The sequence below is a fragment of the Cervus elaphus genome, chromosome 19, assembly GCF_910594005.1.
Source record: "Cervus elaphus chromosome 19, mCerEla1.1, whole genome shotgun sequence".
NCBI lineage: Eukaryota > Metazoa > Chordata > Mammalia > Artiodactyla > Cervidae > Cervus > Cervus elaphus.
This window is the reverse complement of record NC_057833.1, coordinates 28251164-28272379: the sequence shown is the minus strand read 5'-3', so window position 1 is coordinate 28272379 and position 21216 is coordinate 28251164. Positions and strand designations below refer to the sequence as shown.

The following is a 21216-nucleotide window of genomic DNA, read 5'->3' as shown; positions in this document are numbered from 1 at the left end:
TCTTTTCATGCCTCTTTAAGCTTGAAACTTTGGAATGTATTTTCAATCATACTGTGGAATCATATTGCTGTAGTGAGTACCTCATAGGCTCAAGTTCACAACCACTGAATAGCTACACCTTTTAGAACCTAGGTTAGGCCAACACCAAGCTGATACTGCCAATGATCTTATATTATTTGGTTCCATCTTTAGTTTTCTTAGCAACTTATTTTAGGGTACAGACTCAAGGCATTTGAGCAGGTTTATTCAAGAATACTTATCGATCCTACACCAGGGCTTTCGGTAGTTTGGCATACCTAAAGTTCAGGGTCTAGACTTTAGTTATTTTCATTTCCAAGGTCTCTAGGTCTTAAATCAACACAGACAGATGTGTCCACTCATGGTCTATGACTTCCTTTCTGGATCAAGTCATAGTTACCCTGAACTCTAGAATCTCTGAATTCCCTACTCAGATGACTCCAGATTTGCTTCCAGTGATTTGGCAGCCCTTTTCTTAAGGTCCATCACCTCCAGGGAAGACTGCTTCCACTGTGTGATCATAGACCTAGGGAGTAAGTGAGGATCAGCTGTTTATGGCTGTTGTGGACTGTGCTCAAAAGTGCAGACTGGGGTGTTCACACACACATACATGAGGCCCTTCATGGTATGGGACAGAGTCAGGGTGGGCAGAGAAAGAAGAGTAGGCCAAGGATCAAAGATCAGAGGCTGAGGAACCACTTCTTCCTCTGTCATCACATTTTGGCACAGGATTCTCAGGAGTCTAAAAACACTATATTCAAAACTTCCTGATAACTTTAGATATGTATTTGTCAAATCATGAGGAAAGGGCATTTTTACTTAAGGGTACTTTTTCAGTTTGAGTTATAACATTTAAATATTTAGTGTTAACCCTATAGCATAATGGTGTCTGTTTATACAAATGCTTCTTTGTGTTAGGGGAAAACCAGGCCACGACCTCATCTGTAAGTAAGTTACAGGCATCAGTCAGTTGAAATACACTAAGTTTCAGAGTTGACTAAAATACTGAAGGTAAAGAAAGCGGGGAGGGGGAAAACAGAGTAAGAGTAAAAATTTTATATAAAAGGCAAGGGATGAAAGAAGAATGAAAGGACATGAAGAAAAAGACCATATATGCAGGAAAAGGGGAAAGAAGACAGGCTATAAAGGAGAGAGAAGTTAAGAAAATAGATGAAAGAAAGAAGGAAACATACAGAAAGGGAAATTAGAAGAGAAGGAGGAGCTGTATATAGAAGTGACTTGCTAGGAATAGGAAGAATTAAGTCTGTGCTTTTTTCAACTCCTCAGTCAAGTACCATACCCCTCTAAGCTCCTCTCTCCAGAGGAATGGATTACACCACCTGGGTTTAATGACCACTCTTGCTCTAAATGTAAGTGAATCTATAAGTGCTTCTTTTCCATCATCCCATCAGAGAAAGTCAGGGTCAGACACATCTCTAGAACCAACACTCTTAGGGACTATCCATTCACCAAAGAGGCCTCTGATTTCACTGTGACCACTTGGATTGTCCACAATCACCCCGAATTTGTGGGAGTCTGCAAACCAATGACTGTCAATAGAGCAACAATCCTAACCTGTGCTGTGTGGCCAGTACAGGAAGATGTGCCCGGAACTGAACCTCACTATTCTGCCATTATCCACATCCTAATCAGACTTTATTGTTTCAAAGACTAGTCTCAGCAATATTAACACAAATTTCTTTTAATTCAACTTTCATATATACACTTATATACATACGTGTGTGTCTATGTATAAGTTAGAAATTATCTTTAAACATGGAGCATGTGCAAATTTCCTAATGTTAAGAATTACTGATAAATAAAAATAAATGACAAGCTATTAATTTAAAGAAAAACTGTAAGTGACCTTGTGCATAAAGCTACACTTTATGCTTTCACTACTTTTGCCCACTTACCAGTACCACGGAAACACTACACTATTTAGACGTAAAACGTTCTTCACTGATATGAGAAAACTGGGTCAGAATAATTTCGGTGCTAAAACTATTGACAAGAGGCTGTCACAATGAGAATACTGATTAACACTTTGTTCTCTTTCAGAATTCTCTCCATTCAATTACAGTCACAGGGACAGAAGCCTCATGAAAAGAGAAGACAACTGAAAGCTCTCTTGAGACTAACACAAAAGCCAGAACTTTCGTAAGGAAGCAGTAACGAACTTTATAAGCTAAGTGGCCTTGACTTCATTTCATGTTTTTATTTTTTTAACATTTATGAGACTTCAAGGCCATTGTTGTATCTTTACTTGTAGTTTCTATAGAAACATGTGCTTATTTAAAAAATAAATAAATAACCTTCTGTGTGAGACATTATAAGCTATGAAACAGAAAAGATTTACAATTCCTGATGCAAATAAAATATCAGATTGGCCAAAAGTTTCATTCGTTTTTTTCTGTAACATCTTATGTAAAAACTCAAACAGACACTTTAGCCACTGAATAGTATGAAGAAGGTGTAGAAAGAATGGAGAAGAAAATTGATTCATGACCCTAGTCACCACAGTTATATGAGCTCTAGATATTTCATTCTGAAATTTATAGTTAGAGCATATGGGTACCAATATTGTTCTTAACATTTTAATTACTCATTTAAAAAAGTCACCTAATTAGTTCCCCAAATGGTTTTAGATGTCAAAACATTATCCTTAAAGAAATGTGACGCTATCATTGAAATTAGAAGAGACAAACTTGTCCACCACCTCATCTTCCAAAATTACCTTGGAAATAAAATTAGGAAACAGAAGATAGGACAACATATTTAAAGTTATTGGCCTTCACATTAAGTGGACAATTAAAATATCATTTTACAAAGAAAGAACAGACAAGCAAAACCATATTCAGTTTTTGTTTTTAAAATTTAGGAAACAATGGTCATGTTTAGAGTAGTTTGATTTTACCAGATTTTTCCTCTACTGCTTTTTAATCCATTCACTTATATTTGTTTGAATTGTAAACTTTGGGTAGCTTAGAATCTAATTTTAGACTCTTTTGTAGAAAACATATAAACTATTTTAAGTGAACACTAATATTAGTTTTGTCATGACAGTCAAATTAAGGGTCCTTTTAAATCTCATTAAGAAATATGACCCACTTGCAGTTGCCTAACTTTGAGTTTTCAAATCTGAAATGCTTAGAATTTTTGCAAAGGAAGCTACGAAAAATAAGAATGAAGTTTCATAGCATTGCTCTGTATGCTGAAAGTAGTGGGAGGAGGAGGAGGAGTAGGTAGCATTTGTGCTAGCGCGCTAAGACTCTTTCTGACCACATGGACTGTGGCCCATGAGATTTTCTAGGCAAGAATACTGTAGTAGGTTGCCCTTGCCTACTCCAGGGGTTCTTCCCGAGTCAGAGATCAAATCGGTTGTGACAGATGGGAAGCATTTTAGAACTAACTCATTTTCTCTTAAAAAAAAAAAAAAATCTTGTGAAAGAGCGTAAGAGTGGGGAAGAGAGTCCAGAAATCTATTGCTAGAGTGTCAGGTTTGAATCCTAATTCCATCAGTTGATATGTGTGATGTTGGCCAAGTTACCTGACCACTTTGTACTTCAGTTTTATCTTTAATGAAAGTAGTAGTACTTTAGTGAAGTGCTAGTTATAAGGACACAGATTCAATTAAATAAATATGTTTAAAGGATTTAGAGCAAAACAATGTCTACCATAAATGTTACATCAGTATTTGTTAAACGTAACTTTGCTTGATACCACCCTGCCTCTATCACCTCTCTCTACATTAGGGGCTGTCTCAGTCAATATGATTTGTCCCACTAAATCGGCAGGTTAATTTTCCAGAAGATGGTTCAAATATGCAATCAGTAAAACAAACCAAAAAAACTGTGCATGTAAAATATTATATGTTAATTTAAAACCTGCACATGTATGTTTGTTGGCCAATATTTTGATGTAAAGCCAAGGCCTTTTCTCTGAATACTGATCTGTTGAATAAAGTTCTATTATTTTTCTCTTGTGTCATATATTATGTACCTTTCATGTTGCCTTTGATTTAAAGTAGAATTATTAAAGACATTTTTGAAGTATACTGAGCATGGAATGCATTTAGATGACTACAGTTCCCCCAATTTTGAGAGTTGCCTTGACCATTCCACACCAATTCATTATTAACAACATGCTTTTTAGAATGATACAACTACAAGTTTCTAAGAAATAATTGTTTTTATTCTTATGATTCATAATCTTATGTAACAAAGTACCTCATTATTAAAAACAAATGCAAAGGCATAGATAGGTCTAAGAATATAGCTGACTCCAGGCAAGCATACCATTGAAAAAGAGAATAGGGTGTGCAAAAATTCAGGAAGGACCTCCCTACAATAAGCTTCAAGGATCCTTGAGCATTAATCATTATGTTTTAAGGGAATGCAAACTGTCAGTTAATCCCACAAATTTGTTAACTGGATGTCAGTTAAGACAAATCCTACTATACTGACTTTACTTGATAGTTTATATGTCTGTGTGCATGCATGCTCAGTTGTGTCCAACTCTTTGCGACCCCATAGACTGTAGCCCACCAAACTCCTCTCTTCATGGGATTTTCCTGGCACAAACACAGGAATAGATTGTCATATATATCTGAGTCCCAATCTAAACCATGGCTGCTGTGAGGAAAGGAGGGTATTTTTAAAATTCATCTTTGCATGTCTAACATAGTGCTGGATTACTGCAAATGCTTAATAACTTCTTGCTAAATTAATGAACATGTTAGAATGGGCCAGTATCTGAATAAATCACCTCTGGAGTTGCCCTATATTCTTAACTCATATGCTGCCAAATTTACAATTTAGTTTACCATTAAACTTATTGTAAGTAGTATCATTGAAATTATCAAAAACTTCATTATAAAAAAAAAATCCCTCATAACAGGCATGATCACAAGACTATTTCTAAAAACAGCATTAGAGTTGAAATATGTGCATATGTGATATATTTTGATCCAGTGATTGTAGGCATTCAGAATAAATGTTCTTATTTAGAAATCCAAGTAAGGACAATCGCTAGGGGAAATCTGTCCTCCTCGCAGTCATTTCAGAATATTAGACAATTTGAAATATAATCTTTTGAATTATCCATTTGAGTCTTAACAGTTTATCCATTTTTTGTTTTTTCAATATCTGTCTCATATTTCAATTTCTGTGTTTACTCCTCAGGCTCTTGGAAGCATACAGCAACTTTAATAGCACTCCCTCTGTGACAGGCATTTCATATACTGTACAATCAAAGCTTTTCCAGCCTGCTCTATAACTGTTGATTTGTTGATTGTGGTTTAACTCTCCCTTCTAAAAGAAGGCTTCCAAGAAGCAGAATTCTTTGTAGAGTCACAGTTTATGAGAGTGTTATATTCCCTACTTCGTGCTGTTTATCATGTGGATGGGATGGCAATACTCAAAGATGACCAGAAAAGATAAACACAGGTTAATAAAGAATCATAGTTCAAATCCTTGAACAGGGCAAAGATGAACAGCTAGTCAATATTATAAAAACTAAAGTACGGTTATCCCTCAGTATCTGTTGACACACTCACCCATGGATCCCAAAATGCACAGATGTTCAAGCCCCTTATATAAAATGACACAGTGGAAATTGACTCTCCAGATCCACAGGTTCTGCATGTGGAGACAGAGGGCAAACTGTAGAATAGTTTAATCAAGGCCATTCCCTCAAATCAGTATCCCTCCAAATGTGGTTCGGAGACCTGAAAGTGACACTGAGCCTAATCTATTTTCATAATGATAGTAACATTACATGTCTTTTTCACTTTCATTTTCATGCTACATTCACAAGTGTATAGGGTATAGAAAGTTCATTAATATAGCTCCAGATTCCACACTGGAACTAACCTTCAGGAAACTAATATCTGCCATTTCAGTATAAAAGAGAAATGTCTGTCATTATATGACCATTTATCATTCATGTATTTCTAGCAAAACAATATGTTACAACAAAATGCAGAAACAGATATGAGAGTTGAGCTATCTGTTATAGTATTAAGTCACATTAAAGAGACTGACAAAATATAAAATAGTGCACTCTTCTCATTTGTGTTTTCTTCTCTTGGGAAATATAATTATTTTTATAAAAATAAGCTATTTATATTCATTTAAATGTATTGATATTTTTAAAGCAATAATAAATACTATATATTTTTCTTCCGTTTTCACTTCTAACATGGTAAATATTAATATCTGCATGTATTAGTGCACTCAATATCTCAGCAAATTTGGAAAACACTGCAGTGGCCACAGGACTGGGAAAGGCCAATTTTCATTATGATCCCAAAGAAGGGCAATGCCAAAGAATGTTCAAACTACTGCACAATTGCACTAATTTCACATGCTAATAATGTATTGCTCAAAATCCTTCAAACTAGGCTTCAGCAGTATGTTAACTGAGAACTTGCAGATGTACAAGCTGGATTTAGAAAAGGCAAAGGAACCAGAAATCAAATTGCCAACATCCATTGGATCACAGGAAAAACAAGGGAATTCAGATAAACATCTACTTCTGCTTCACTGACTATATTAAAGCCTTTGACTGTGTGAATCACAACAAACTGGAAAATTCTTGAAAATATGGTATTACCAGACCACCTTATCTGTCTCCTGAGAAACCTGTATGCAGGTCAAGAAGCAAGAGTTAGAACCTGACATGGAACAACAGACTGGTTCCAAATTGGGAAAGGAGTACATCAAGGCTGTATATTGTCACCCTGCTTATTTAATTTATATGCAGAGTACATCATAACTATTTGGTTTCTAAAGTCAAAAGATTTTAATTGACTTTTGAACTTCTATTGCCTATTAACATAACAATGACAGTGACTAAGTTCCCAACAAAAATCTCTAATTTAAGTAATGTAAGTTTTTTTCAACTTAGTGCAGTAGAATAAAACATAATCAATATGTAAACTATGAGCTTTTTTGCTCCAAAATATGTATGTATGCATTGCATCTGTATTGCATCTGCACAAATAATTATTTATATCCCATACAATCACCTTAAAGTTCTCTTTCTCACACACACACACATTCATGCTTCTGTATATCAGTTTAAGAATTAGAATTGATATCAAACTCATCTAACTTAAAAGGAATTAAGAAGAGTTTCCAAATACCTATGCTACTTGATTTTCATTTGCTGGGTTACCAAGAGATACTGAAACAATTGTGCAAACATCTCTGCTATATAAAAGCTGTAAAAGCCCTTTATCTCGTTATAATTTAAATGTTAAATGCTCCATTATAGAGGTAAATTGGGTTTAAAATAGAATTTTTCAAGCAGAAGAGCAAAAAATGTAAGGTCAAACGGAGTGAAGAACCAGAGCTTCAAATTGTGGTATAAAACTTGTTAGGGCACGGATTGATCTATTGATATACTAAGAAAGTCAGACCCTCTGACATGCCCTATAGAGAGTAAATATACTGAACTGGAACAAAAATTATATGAAACAGCTGTTAAGTGACAGAAGAAATGTGCATTGGACCACCAGCTTGTCATAAATATTGCACTCTTAATCAGAAAACATCTGTCTTTTCATTTCCTTTTCAGTAATCTCTGCATTGTATTTAATCTGTGTAAAATGCTTCTTCTAACAGGTGCAACAATGTTTATAAAGTGGAAACCTTATTTAAATGAAGTTTACAACTAGAGACGTTTCAATTAACAAGGCGATATCTTATGAGGTGGAATAATGCTGACATTTGGCAAAGCCACAGATTGCTTTTCATTGGTAAAATTTAACTATTGTAAAATTAGAGTATAGATGCCAAGAAAAGCATAAAGATGAAAGGTATTTCAAGCAATCTATGCAATAAATGAACTTCCAGAGAAACTACAGGGAAAACTTACTGGTGGGAATGTGGATAGTATGAAGTATTGGGAGTATTTATTATAAAATGTCATATTTCATAAAAAAAATGTTAGAACTAATAATGTTCAATATCTTCCCCCAAAGTGGTATCTACAGCACTAGTCTACTTTCCTACAGGTAGTTTTTCTCTTATTATCACTACTTGTGGAAACTGAATATAATAGATTCATAATGAATCTTGCTGGATTAAAAATCCTGTCAGAAATTCTGAGACTTGCATTATAATCATCTAAATAAATTATAAATAAATAATTTCTTTAAAAACATGAGTATAATGTTAGTATATTTAGAATGCATATACAATTTTTAAAGTGAAAGGGACTGTAGCTTTAACTTCTTTTACTCAAAATGCAAAAATACTGAGCACAAAGGTAGCGAACTCTGTTTCTACAGCCTCCAGGCAGGTAATAGATGTGATAGGAGTCTGGTGAAAAATATGGCCCTTTAGGCTGATGGATCATTCATTTCCTAAGTTTTGGTAGAAAGAGGTGTTGAAGAAATATTCTTAATATTGTAATTGTAATGCACAATTTAGCCAATTGTTTCCATGGCAAAAGGAATCCATTGCTTCCAAAAATTCAAGTTTTCAATAAAGCTCAGAACAAACAAAAGATATCTGTGGACTGGATCTTTTCCTTGGGCTACAAATTTGTAAACTTTAATGTAATAGTTGAGGATTATTATAATAGTTGAGGATTACTGTTAAAGAGATCTAAGATAAACTTCTACCTTGGCCATTTATTAGCTTTATGATCTTGGATAAGCTACTTGATCTTAAGCTCCATTTCATCCTCAGCAAAAAAAAAAAAAAAAAGCCAGTAATAAAAGGTGACTCATAGGAATATTTTAAATGATAAGTGAGATAAAGTAATATACCTCAGTTGCTAAATTGCATCCAACACTTTGCAACCCCATAGACAGTAGCCTGCCAAGCTCCTTTGTCCATGGAATTTTCCAAGCAAAAATAGTGTAGTGGATTGCCATTTCCTTCTGCAAGGTAATTTAAAATATTTCCTATTGTAAAACTATTTAGCAAAGCAAGTATTCAATAAGTGATAGACATTACATATTATATTACACATATACATATAGCATATTATGCAACACATAAACATAATATATATATTATCTTAATTGCATGGGAAAAGCTCTAATTTCCTTATCTGCTTTTACTAATTGACATAAGATAAATATTCTTTAAAGCATGGATAAAGTCTTTCAATATTTATAATTCCTCTTAATAACTGCATACAAATATTTATTATAGGTTAACACAGAAAGCAAAGGCTATTATCTGTTCTTTGGATAGTTCACCATACAAAATTGTCTCATCTCAAGCTTTTGCATTTTGTAAGGGACAAATACATTAAATTTTTTTTCCACACTAAAGCAATATAAACAGGGTCATTAGTTATAAAACACAGAAGATTCTCTTTTAATTACATTTTTTTGGAGACTAATACAGTAGAAAATATTTTGATGATGGGAGTTAGACATTCGGTGTATAATCTGAAAAACTGATTAGCTCATTCAGACTAAGCCAGTTTTAGGGGATAAACTTTAGCCTGAGGATTTTGTTGTTTAGTCACTAAGTCCTGTCGGACTCATTTGCCACCCTATGTAGCAGTGAGTTCCTGGGGAGTTTCACATTATAATGGTACCTTCAGAGAACCTGGGCTCCCCTGATGGCTTGGATGGTAAAGAATCTGCCTGTAATGTGGGAGATTCAAGTTCGATCTCTGGGGTGGGAAGATCTCCTGGAAGAGGGAACAGCAACCACAAGGGACTTCCCTGGTGGCTCAGATGGTAAAGCGTCTGTCCACAATGTGGGAGACCCGGGTTTGATCCCTGGGTTGGGAAGATCCCCTGGAGAAAGAAATGGCAGCCCACTCCAGTACTCTTGCCTGGAAAATCCCATGGACAGAGGGGCCTGGTGGGCTACAGTCCATGAAGTTGCAGAGTCGGACACGACTGAGTGACTCCACCACCACCACCACCAGTATTCTTGCCTGGAGAACTCCATGGACAGAGAAGCCTGATGGGCTACAGTCCATGGGGTCGCAAAGAGTCAGACATGACTGAGAGACTAACACCCAACCTCAGAGAATTTCCCTGGGTCCTGTTTCCAAATTTCCTCCCATGACCCCCTCAGATTTTCCAATTCATCATAACCCACCTAGTCAGCCTTAGAAGTATGCTTTTCTTAATGATTAGCAAACTCCTCCCTCCCACTAATGTCTTATCAAAAAAGTTTTGAAACTCCCCCACCAATGTGTAAGTCAGATAATAATAATTCTGATGGTAGCTATGGGTAATGGAGCCTTACTATATACTTAATGTTAGCCAAGCCCCTGACATGCATGGTATGCATTTAATCTTTACCATGGCTCTATAGAGGCTTCCCTGGTGGCTCAGTGCTAAAGAATCTGACTGTCAAGCAGGAGACGCGAGTTCCATCTTTGAGTCAAAAGATCCCTTGGAGAAGGAAATGGCAACCCACTCCAGTACTCATGCCTGCAGAAGCCCAGGGACAGAGGAGCCTGGTGGGCTACAGTCCCTGGGGTTTCAAAAGAGTTGGACACAACTTTGAGACTAAACAACAACAATGGCTCTATAGATTCTGTATATATACCAAGGTTCTCTCATCTATAAAAAACAGTTATTAAAGAAGTTAAATCGTGTCTAGAACTTGAATCCAAAGTCAAAGTGAAAGTCACTCAGTCGTATCTGATTCTTTGTGGCCCCATGCACTATACAGTCCACGGAATTCTCCAGGCCAGAATACTGGAGTGGGTAGCCTTTCTCTTCTCCAGGGGATCTTCTCAACCTAGGGATTGAACCATAGTCTCCTGCATTGCAGGCGGATTCTTTACCAATTAGGCTATCAGGGAAGCCCCCAAAGACAAGTACAGTCTCATTACTAAGGCTATACTATATTGCCTCTCTAAATTGTTGGCTTAAACTCAACCTGCATGAATTAAACATATATTGAATAAAAGTTTTCTTTCAATGTGTTAACATGACAGGAGCTGGATGGGCTGGGATGGGATGGAGGGTGATAAAAAGATGTTAAAATGTGTCAACTAGGAAAATTAAAAATGAGTTAATTTTTTAATTCATCAATTTCATTAAAGTATATATAGTGGGCTTGGAATGAGAAAAGATACCTCTATACATGTACCCCATTTTCAAATAGCATTTGAAAATTTAATTTTAAAAAGCATAAATCACAGTGATTGCTTTTCCACTACCCAAGAATTCATATACAATAGGAGTCATCCAGAATTTCTCCCTCCAAGAATATAAGTTGTTAGTGATCATTTGTAAGTGTCTACTGGTGGCTCAGATGGTAAAGAATCCACATGAAATGCAGGAGACCAGGGTGCTATCCCTGGGTTGGGAAAATCCCCTGGAGAACGGAAGAGCTATTCACTCCAGTATTCTTGCCTTCATGGACAGAGGAGCCTGATAGGCTACAGTCCATGGAGTTGCAAAGAGTCAGACACAAATGAGTGACTAATATACACACAGATACAAACTGAGGAAATGAAGGCTGAGGATAGAGGTCTGCAGAGAAACAACAAAGATCACTTTAGCAAAAACTATCAGACATTAGGAGATTGCATTTCTGATACTGAGCCTATAAAAATACAATTTAGATACAACTTTTTAGGAACATCTGTAACTGAAAAACAAACAAGGCTTCGTTTTCCAGTCACGGTTTTGTTAATGAAATAATTACTTCAAGAAGGCCACCCCAGAGGCTTTCAAATGCCTCCCAGCAAAGAAGGGATAATCTTGCAAAAGAAGGAATAATCTTTCGGTAGGTTTGGATCTACAGAGCAACAGTTTCCTGTGACATAACTCTGAGAAAGATAAAAAGGCTTAAGGTACAACAGAAGAATGAACACAATTAAGGTGAATCAGGCCTCTGTGATATCCTTTGGGAGAAAACTTTCTGTCCTCATGAGAAAAACGTAGTATCTTTTTAGGCAAGGAAACTATTGACAAATTTTGCAAAGCTACTCCACAAGACTCACATTAATATACAGCAGGTGAAATGTACTTTCCCTTGGGCAATGAGAGGAGAATCTATTGCATATGTCATCTGTTTCTGTGAATACTGAAGATTACAATTATGTTTTGATGTTAATCCAACAACTGCACATTTTTTGTTGAGAATCAAGCTGCGAAAATGTGAGTGACAGTATAAATCTTTTTAAATTGAATTCAGCACTATTGAAAAGAGCTGATGTTTTCAAATATTCTTACAAAGCCTCTGAACAACAAGAATAATTTCTAAATGAAACCACATTTTAGAGTAACCTACTTGGTAAGCAAGATGAATAGCCAAGATAAAATAAAATCCTGCATGTCTGCTATATATGGAGTGTGTGTTTTGCATTTCTGTAAGCACTCACGTCTAATGTTTTGATGTCCTCATAAGTAAACCTCACGGTGGGAACTCCAAGGTGGTTGATGAAATAATCAGCATCATCCTGCATCTGCTCAGAACTGATATTCGTTTCTGGGCACTGACCTCTTCTGGGACAATTGAACTTATTTTTCTGAAAAAAAATAATTTAAATTGTTAGCACACACTATACTTCTTAGGTCATTCCTAAACCAATGCTATTCGACACATGGGCCAGTATGAGCAGTATCAATGATACCCAGGAACCTATCTGAAATATGAACTACAAATGCTTAGACGACACCAACACCCTCCCAAGTGGGAACCTTTGAGAATGAAGTTCAGAAATCTTTGTACCAGCATTCTTTTATGAGGCTCATGCTCACTGGAGAGTGACTTTAGCACTGGCCTAGATCAAGCTTAGCCCATTGTTGTGGCTGCGAAAGCATTTTTATTATGTTGTTGCTGCTAAGTCACGTCAGTCATGTCCGACTCTTTAAGATCCCATGGCCTGTCCTGCTAGTCTCCTCTGTCCAAGGGATTCTCCAGGCAAGAATACTGAAGTGGTTTGCCATGCTCTCCTCCAGGGGATCTTGACCCAGGGATCAAACCCACAGCTCTTATGTCTCCGGCATTGGTAGCTGAATTCTGTATACTAGCATTAACCGGGCTTCCCTGGAAGCTCAGCTGGTAAAGAATTGCCAGCAATGCAAGAGACCCCGGTTCCATTCCTGGGTCAGGAAGATCCCCTGGAGAAGGGAGAGAGTAACCACTCCAGTGCTCTTGGGCTTTCCCGGTGGCTTAGAAAGGGTTAGCTGGAAAAAATAATCTGCCAGCAATGTGGGATACCTGCGTTTGACCCCTGGATTGGGAAGATCCCCTGGAGAAGGGAACAGCTACCCACTCTAATATTCTTGCCTAGAAAATTTCATGGACAGAGGAGCCTGGCAGGCTACTGTCCGCGGGATGGCAAAGAATTGGATACCACTGATTAACTTTCATTTTCACCTGGGAATAGATTTATTATAAAGTTTAATGACTCATTAAAAGAGAATGTAGACAAAAACCACTACAATATTGTAAAGTAATTAGCCTCCAACTAATAAAAATAAACAAACAAAAAAAAAGAAATTAAAAAAAAAGAGAGAATGTAGAGTCCCTCAAAGGTTTAATTTTGTCTTTTTTAAAGTTTTCCCACAAATATAAAGGATGGTTTGGTAGGATATAATTCTATTCTTAAAATGCTTTTTTGGAAAACCACAGAAAATAAAGTTCCTCCATTTCTTATTCAAAACTTATCCCCACATGTCTTATGAGTATATACCAAATACCATGGGCCAAAGAGAACCAAAAAGCTAAGTGCAACCTCTAGGGAAATAAAAAATGATGGACTATTATTTCTTAAACTAAGAGTTGTCTATCATGTAAAACAAATGACAGTAACTATACAAAAATGAAACAAAAAAAATCAAAATCCAGTTAAATAAGGGTTCTTGTAACTATTATTGATTTAAAATGTCTTCTTCAAAACAATTTCCAAATATCTAGAATATTTCTGTGATGCTGTTGTCTCGAGTGTGAAATGTGGAAGAATACCAGTCTCTTCACCAGGATTCATAAGGGGAATGAGACAACAGTGTGAGAACATCACATCTAATACGAGGCAAAAAGTATGTATTTGGTGCAAATTTGCCATTGAATTGGCACATCGACCCTTCAGTCCCTTCCTATGTTTCTTTGGCATGATATAATTTTGGAAACACTCTTAAATATAACCTATCAAAAGCTTTAGAAGTATGCATTTTAATATTCAGAAACTGAGTTATTCCAACTTTTTTCAGCTACAGTGCTAGATCCTTCAAACATATAATAATGTTTCAATACTTATTTATTTTTCGAGGTACTAATAGAGGGAGGGGACATACATACACCTATGGTTAATTCATGTTGATACATGACAGAAATCAAACCAATATTGTAAACCAATCAATTAAAAATAAATAGATATCAAAAAAAGAAAGATATTTGCAACAAACTTTAAATCAATTAAAACAGAAAGTTGGTGTAAGGATTTATAACCTAGGCAAGGTTTCAGCTTCACTTCATTTACAAATATCTTGGGTAATTAGATAGTACCAGGTGATGCTAGAGGTGAAGAATCCACCTGCCAATACATGAGAGCTGAGAGAGGCAGCTTCCATCCCTGGGTTGGGAAGATCCCCCTGCAGTAGGAAATGGTGACCCACTCCAGTATTCTTGCCTCAAAAATCCCATGGACTTTTTAAGGAACTACAGGAGCCTGGCAGCTACAGAGAGTTGGGCACGACTGAGCAAAACAGCTAACCACTAAGCACTAGGTAACTAAGCACTTTGGGAATAAAAAGTAATGAGTGTTCTAGTATACAGTGCAATGAGAAACCTCATGCTTTTTATGGTGACCTCCCCACCACACACACACCGATTCCTTTAAAAGCTTAATTTTCTGAAAAGATAATTAATCCTCTTTCACTCCTTCATACACTCCTGGGGCCAAGACTCCTAGAGGTTTAATATCAACTGGGAGACTTTAAGGAAAATCTTGATTATTCCCAAAGAAGAGCTACCCTTAAGTACTGGAACATGAAAAGTGAAGAGACCACTTAACATCCTGTAAGAAATCCCAAGTATTTCTGAGAGATCCAGGTAACTGTGAAGGTAATTGTTGCACCAGAATAGACTTATTTCTAATTGAATTTGATTGCACTGAGCAGTCAAGACACTCACCAGTGTCCCGTGACTAATGTCTCCCAGTTTGCCTGCTTCACTCATTCAAATGTACAGAGTGGTGACTGGAGGCATTTGAATTTGGGAAACCTAGGTTGTTGCACCCTTTTATGTTATTAATAGGCTTTGATGGAATCTAGTCTCTTTTCAGACTCTAGCCAATAAAATTAAAATGTATTTTTTAAGTGGTCTACTTTCCCTTTACTGCAGCAACATCTACATGTCTTGGAGATAGCACACATACCCTGTTCATCATCAATGAAAATATAGGTTTGGCCTTTGTTTCATTTTGTATACATAATTCTTACATCCACTCTAAATATCAGTCATGCTCCTTAGACAGAATTTTTTTCTCAATAGGCATGGATAAAAATTGACATCTTTCAATTCCATGAGCTGTCTGTAAAAATTGTTTTTAATTAAAGTTTTAAAAATAATAGTGGTTTTAAATGTTGATATCACTTTTACTCAGTTATCATTGTTATAGTTTCCCTCTCACAAAAAGTAATAATTTCCCATATATGCAAGTTCCTAAAATGGGAGAGATGACCAGCTCCAACCAATGCTTACATCCTTTGTTTTATCTAACAATTACTCAAAGCACAATTCTTGTTTTGCCTCAGTCTTTTACTGAACCCAAGCATTCATCCCAAAACCAGAACAGATTCTGTAGTCTTTCTCCTTTTTCCATGGTTAATCCCATTGCATTTAATATTTTCATTGCAGTCTATTTCTGTGATTTCTTCTAGCTACATCATTGCTTTCATGTTTCGTGTTTTTCAGGCAAATAAAACAAGTAATATCCAGCCTTCAGGATCACATTTCCTAAAATGTTTCTGCATCCTTTCCCCTCCTCTGGCTTGCTTTACTTCACCAATCTATTGAAAAGCCTACATCTTTTCCCTAAAAGTTTGTATTGCCACCTCTCTCATACATAAACTCTTTTGTAAACCAACTCCAAGATGTCAATGGGGTGAATATTATCAGAACTGTTTTTAAATTATGTTTTGACAGTTAAGATCTCTTAAATCACATCTCTGGTACTAATATGGACTATTTAGGTAGGGAGAACAGAGTGCAGAATAATAGGCTTGCATGGCCCAAGGTGTAGCTAGGCCTGATAGCTGAAGGCACTAGACTATTGAGTCTCCTGTCAAAATAAAGCCCAAATGAAGAGTAAAAGATTCAAGAAAATCAACCCAAGATTGGAAGATCAGGGGTGACACAGAGTTCCCTCAGGAGCTTTCCTGGGGCCTATCCTTTATCGACTGAGTTTCCCTGTAAAAGCTTGTGGAGAGCTTATCTGGCCAGCCCTTGTCTGTCTCCCCTAGCACCTTATTTTCTACCACCTACTCTCTTATGATTTAACCAAGGATGAGAGGCAGACCTATAGGATCCTCAAGCCTATGTTTATTTTTTTCTTTTGTTCCTAACTAGTTTCAGAGTAAAATAGGGTTAAAAAGAACCCAATTTTCAGATTGAATCATCTAGGGATTTCCCTTAAGAGGAAAACATTCCTGGCACACAAAACCTTTCCTCTAAATCTTTTTATTATTCACTACTTTAAATTCTAGGCCAAACTCACAGACCTGAAGTGATCCTAAATCTGTATTCTAATTTAATATAAATTGTTTTCCCTCACAGCAGTGAAGTGGATTGTAATGGATCCATATCAGGTACCAGATGCTGATCTCAACCTCTAAAAGCACCACTATCTGAGAGGAAAGTAGAAAATGTTTTTCCTTCACTTTTCTAGAAGTTAGCCACCACAAGTGAGAGAAGATTGGTAACAAATTTGTACAGATCAATATTTTTTTAAATTTATTTACAAAGCTGAATAAATACAAATTAAATATTTCCTTCAAGGAGTTAAAAATGTTTCACACTTAATGTTTGATATCAGACATGTTTATTCCAGTTTATAAAGTAAGCAAGTTCAGACAAAAGCCATGATTATGTCATGTTTAATTTCCTATCACTAGTCTGTTGACCTGAAATGAAATCATAACCTCAATCCTAAATCAGTATGCTCTTTGCAAGTATACTTTTAAGCTGAAAGGAATAACTTAATAGTAGAATATTATATAAGTGAACTATAAATACATTAAGTCAACATTTGCATTAGTTGAATAGCAATACCAAGACATGCTGACAGGTGTCTAAAGTATTTGAAAATATGTTTAATAATTCAAACATCTTATTTCTGCTTTCCCTTGCTTACATACTCACCCTACATACTTAAGAAATCTAAGATGACCACTTACTCAAACAGCAAAAAAAAAGCATTACATTCAAAATTAAAGTACTGCATTCTACATATTAGAATAAAATTAAGTCACTTTATATTCATTCAGCATTATTTTGTAATTTTAATTGGGCAAAAGCAACTTATCATTCTGATTTTCACAAAGTATAAAAATGTTGAAATTGTGATAATGATGTCTATGATATTTTAAAAATGATTTTTTTATAGGCACTAGGATGGTTAATTTTATGTGTTAACTTGTCTCAGACATGAGGTGCCCAGATATTTGCTCAATATTATTCTGGGAATTCCTTTAAGGGTGATTTTAGATGAAATTTTCATTTGAATTGGTAGATTGATTAAAGCAGATTGCCCTCCCTAATGTGGATGGTCCTAATTCAATCAATTTAAGGTCTAAATAGAACAAAAAGCAGACCATCCCACCAGTTAGGAAGAACTCCTCCTCCCTGACTGCCTTGAACTGGGACATGGATCTTTTCTTTTTCTGTATTCAGCTGAAACATCAGTTCTTATTGGGTCTCAAGTCTCCTGGTATTTGGGCCAGAACTTACACCAGCAGTTCTCTTGGGTCTCCAACTGGCCAACTGCAGATCTTGGGACCCTAGAGAACTCTGACTTATACGGACACTCTTAGATGCTTGGTCAACCTATTTGTATAAGAAATTTCAATCAGAACTAGTGAAAAATTAAACTTTAATCATACTGAGAAGAACATTTTGTTGTTGTCGTTTGATCAACTGAAAGCGGTTTCACACAATTTTGTTATATTTTTAACTTCATAATTTATAAACATGATCCCAGGCAACATGAACACATAAACAGGTGAGGAATCATAGAGAAAGGAGTATATTTTGAAATTGGAAAGAATCTAAAAATCTTAAAGCCCCAAGGTGATTATCCTGAGCTCCGCAGAAAGAATTTAGATCAATTAGACTAATGGACCAAAAAAAAAAAAAAAAAGCATTTTTATATTCACTTAATTCTAACTGAAATTTAACATTTCACTCAGCTGTGACGATACCATAAAACCAATAGTATTAGCATTATCTGTGACTTTGTGAACTAAATGGAATCAGGCATTTTCATCTCACATTTCAGTTGTTGTATAAGCTCACCACTAATTTTCAAAGAAGAAAGTTATGAGATACTTTGCTGAATTTTGATATTTAATGTGTCTTAATTTTTAAATGTTTATATAATACTAAAACATGGACTTTCATATCTAGTTAACTGCACTTTGATACAATTGGTTTCTTTTGTCATCCTGTGTATTTAAATATAAGCATTTTATAATATTATTTCTGAGAATGAGTCTATATAGGATTTACCAGCCTTTCAAATGTTCCATAGGGGAGATATACCCTTGCAAAACAGTTTCATCTTACAAATTAGAAAACTGAGGCTTCCAAATCAACAGATCTTGTGCTCCAAAATCATTGTGGATGGTGACTGCAGCCATGAAATTAAAAGACACTTGCTCCTTGGAAGGAAAGCTATGATAAACCTAGACAGCATATTAAAAAGCAGACATCATTTTGCTGACAGAGGTCCATAGAGTCAAAGCTATGGTTTTTCCAGTAGTTATGTACAGATGTGAGAGTTGGGCCATAAAGAAAGGTGAACACTGAAAACTTGATGCTTTTGAACTGTGGTGCTAGAGAAGACTTTTGAGAGTCCCTTGAACTGCAAGAAGATCAAACCAACCAGTTCTAAAGGAAATCAACCCTGAATATTCATTGGAAGGACTGATGCTGAAGCTGAAGCTCCAGTACTCTGGCCACCTGATGTAGAGAGCTGACTCAATGGAAAAGACCCTGTTACTGGGAAAGATTGAAGGTAGGAGGAAAACGGATCAACAGAGGATGAGATGGTTGGGTGGCATCACTGACTCAATGGACATGACTGCACAAACTCTGGGAGATAGTGAAGGACAGGGAAGACTGGTGTGTTGCAGTTTATGGGGTTGCAAGAGTCAGACATGATTTAGTGACTAACAACAACAGCAAATCAACAGAGCCAGGATTTGATTTCAGGTCTTCTCACTCCAAATGTAATGCTTTTTCTTCTCTATCATGTTTGCACATGCAGCATACAGACAACATTAATGTACTAACCTTAAATTTTTTCTTCCTAGGATTCTAGGATTTTTGTTTTAAGTCATATTCAATTACTGGATGTAATTGTAACAAACTGTACCTGTGGCAACTCTTCAATGCTTCGCTATTGTGTGTATCATGTGTTCTTTATTTATTTAGCTTGTATTTTTATGCCAGTATGTTAAGTTGCTATTTAGGAAGCAATTCTTAATAATGAATTACAGAACTCCTCTAATAATCTTTGAGATACTAACTTTCTTTAGTATTTTAAACTAGAAAGTTGTTATTCTTAACATCAGCATCTGATAATGAGTTCTTTATACATAAAATATACTTTCAAGATGGAAAACCTATTTTTAAAAAATCAATAGATACATTGGCATGCCTTTTAAAAATGTTAAATTGAGTAGGGGAAAAATAGCTTTTTAGTTTAAAATGGCAATTTTCAACTCATAAAATGGAACTTTGAAAATCTCCCATATCTCAAAGTTTCTGCAAAGGTTTTACAACCTACTCCCATGGTGTTAATCAAGTATTTTCAGCCTTAAAAGTTGAATGATCACTATTCCTCTCGTATACTCAAGTAGAATTGGTAAACTGAAAAACGCACTCTAATTCTTGTTCTGTTAGATTTTTCAACCACAATCTTGTTATTGAATGCAGAAAAATATAACTTTACATTTGAAATAATTCAAACTGTATTTAAAATATATGCATGAGCTAATGAATGCTTTAAAGACCACTCTGTGAAGGTGCAAATGGAAAAGAATAAAGACATTTGTCCTTGTTTTTAGTGTAACTTCTAACTTATAGCCTCATCCATGCCAAACTCTATTTCTTTTCTCCTTCCACTTCCCTGACCAACTTCACCTCCCTGGCCAAGAGACACATAAGGCAGGAGACCTATTTCTCTTTTATTTCTCTCTATTTAAGGCTTTGTGATGCAATAAAAACAAGTATGTTATTTTAAAACTATAAAGATATCAACCCTTCAGCCACTCTGTTGGGTTTAAATAAAGATCTCAACCAATAGGAGGCTTCACTCATGGTCCAGTGGTTGACAGTCTGCCCTGCAATGCAGGGGATGTGGTTTGATCCCTGGGGGAATTAATATCCCACATCCCTGTATGAAATAAACTGGTGGACCATGACTAGAGAGCTGGCTTGCTTCAACTACTGAAACCTGCACCCTCTGGAACACACATGTCACAACTACTTAGCCCACAGTATGACTAGAGAGTCTATGCACTGTGATGAAAGGTCATGAGGGTCACAACTAAGATTACCCAAGGTGGCCAAATAAATAAATTAAAAAAAAAATCTCAACTAATGAAATAGTATCTACTCTATGCTATCTTATACCACAATACATTCCAGATGAACCCATTTTTTAAATATAAGAATCTAAATGATAAAAGTGGAACAATAAATTAGAACCATAAGTAGAATGGTTCTCTAAAAAGGTAGAACCATAAACAGTAGAAGATAATTTTAATAATCTTATTAGAATATGAAAGACAAACTCAAAACACAAAAAAGATTGACTAGTCCAACTACACAAAATTGTAACTATTCTGGATGACAAAATTTACCATAAACAGGAATAATTGAAAATGTAGAAGGAAAATAGTTACAATTTATTCTACAGGCAAATGGCTAATATCTGTAATGGATAAAGAAAAAAGACTGAAAAGTAAAAAAAAATAGTCAATGAATATTAACTCACATGTCATAGTAATAAATACTTATAAATGGC

At 35.7% G+C, this 21216-nt stretch overlaps 1 protein-coding gene across 8 annotated transcripts in view; it reads right to left on the bottom strand.

The window, feature by feature from the left end:
* Positions 1–21216, bottom strand: part of NAALADL2 (N-acetylated alpha-linked acidic dipeptidase like 2) — a 1495786-nt gene that overhangs the window by 289085 nt on the left and 1185485 nt on the right. For all 8 annotated transcript variants that reach the window (XM_043875325.1, XM_043875329.1, XM_043875328.1 and 5 more), the window contains one exon: positions 12343–12489. In XM_043875325.1, coding sequence (XP_043731260.1) covers positions 12343–12489 — 147 coding nt within the window. The remainder of the gene's footprint in view (positions 1–12342; positions 12490–21216) is intronic.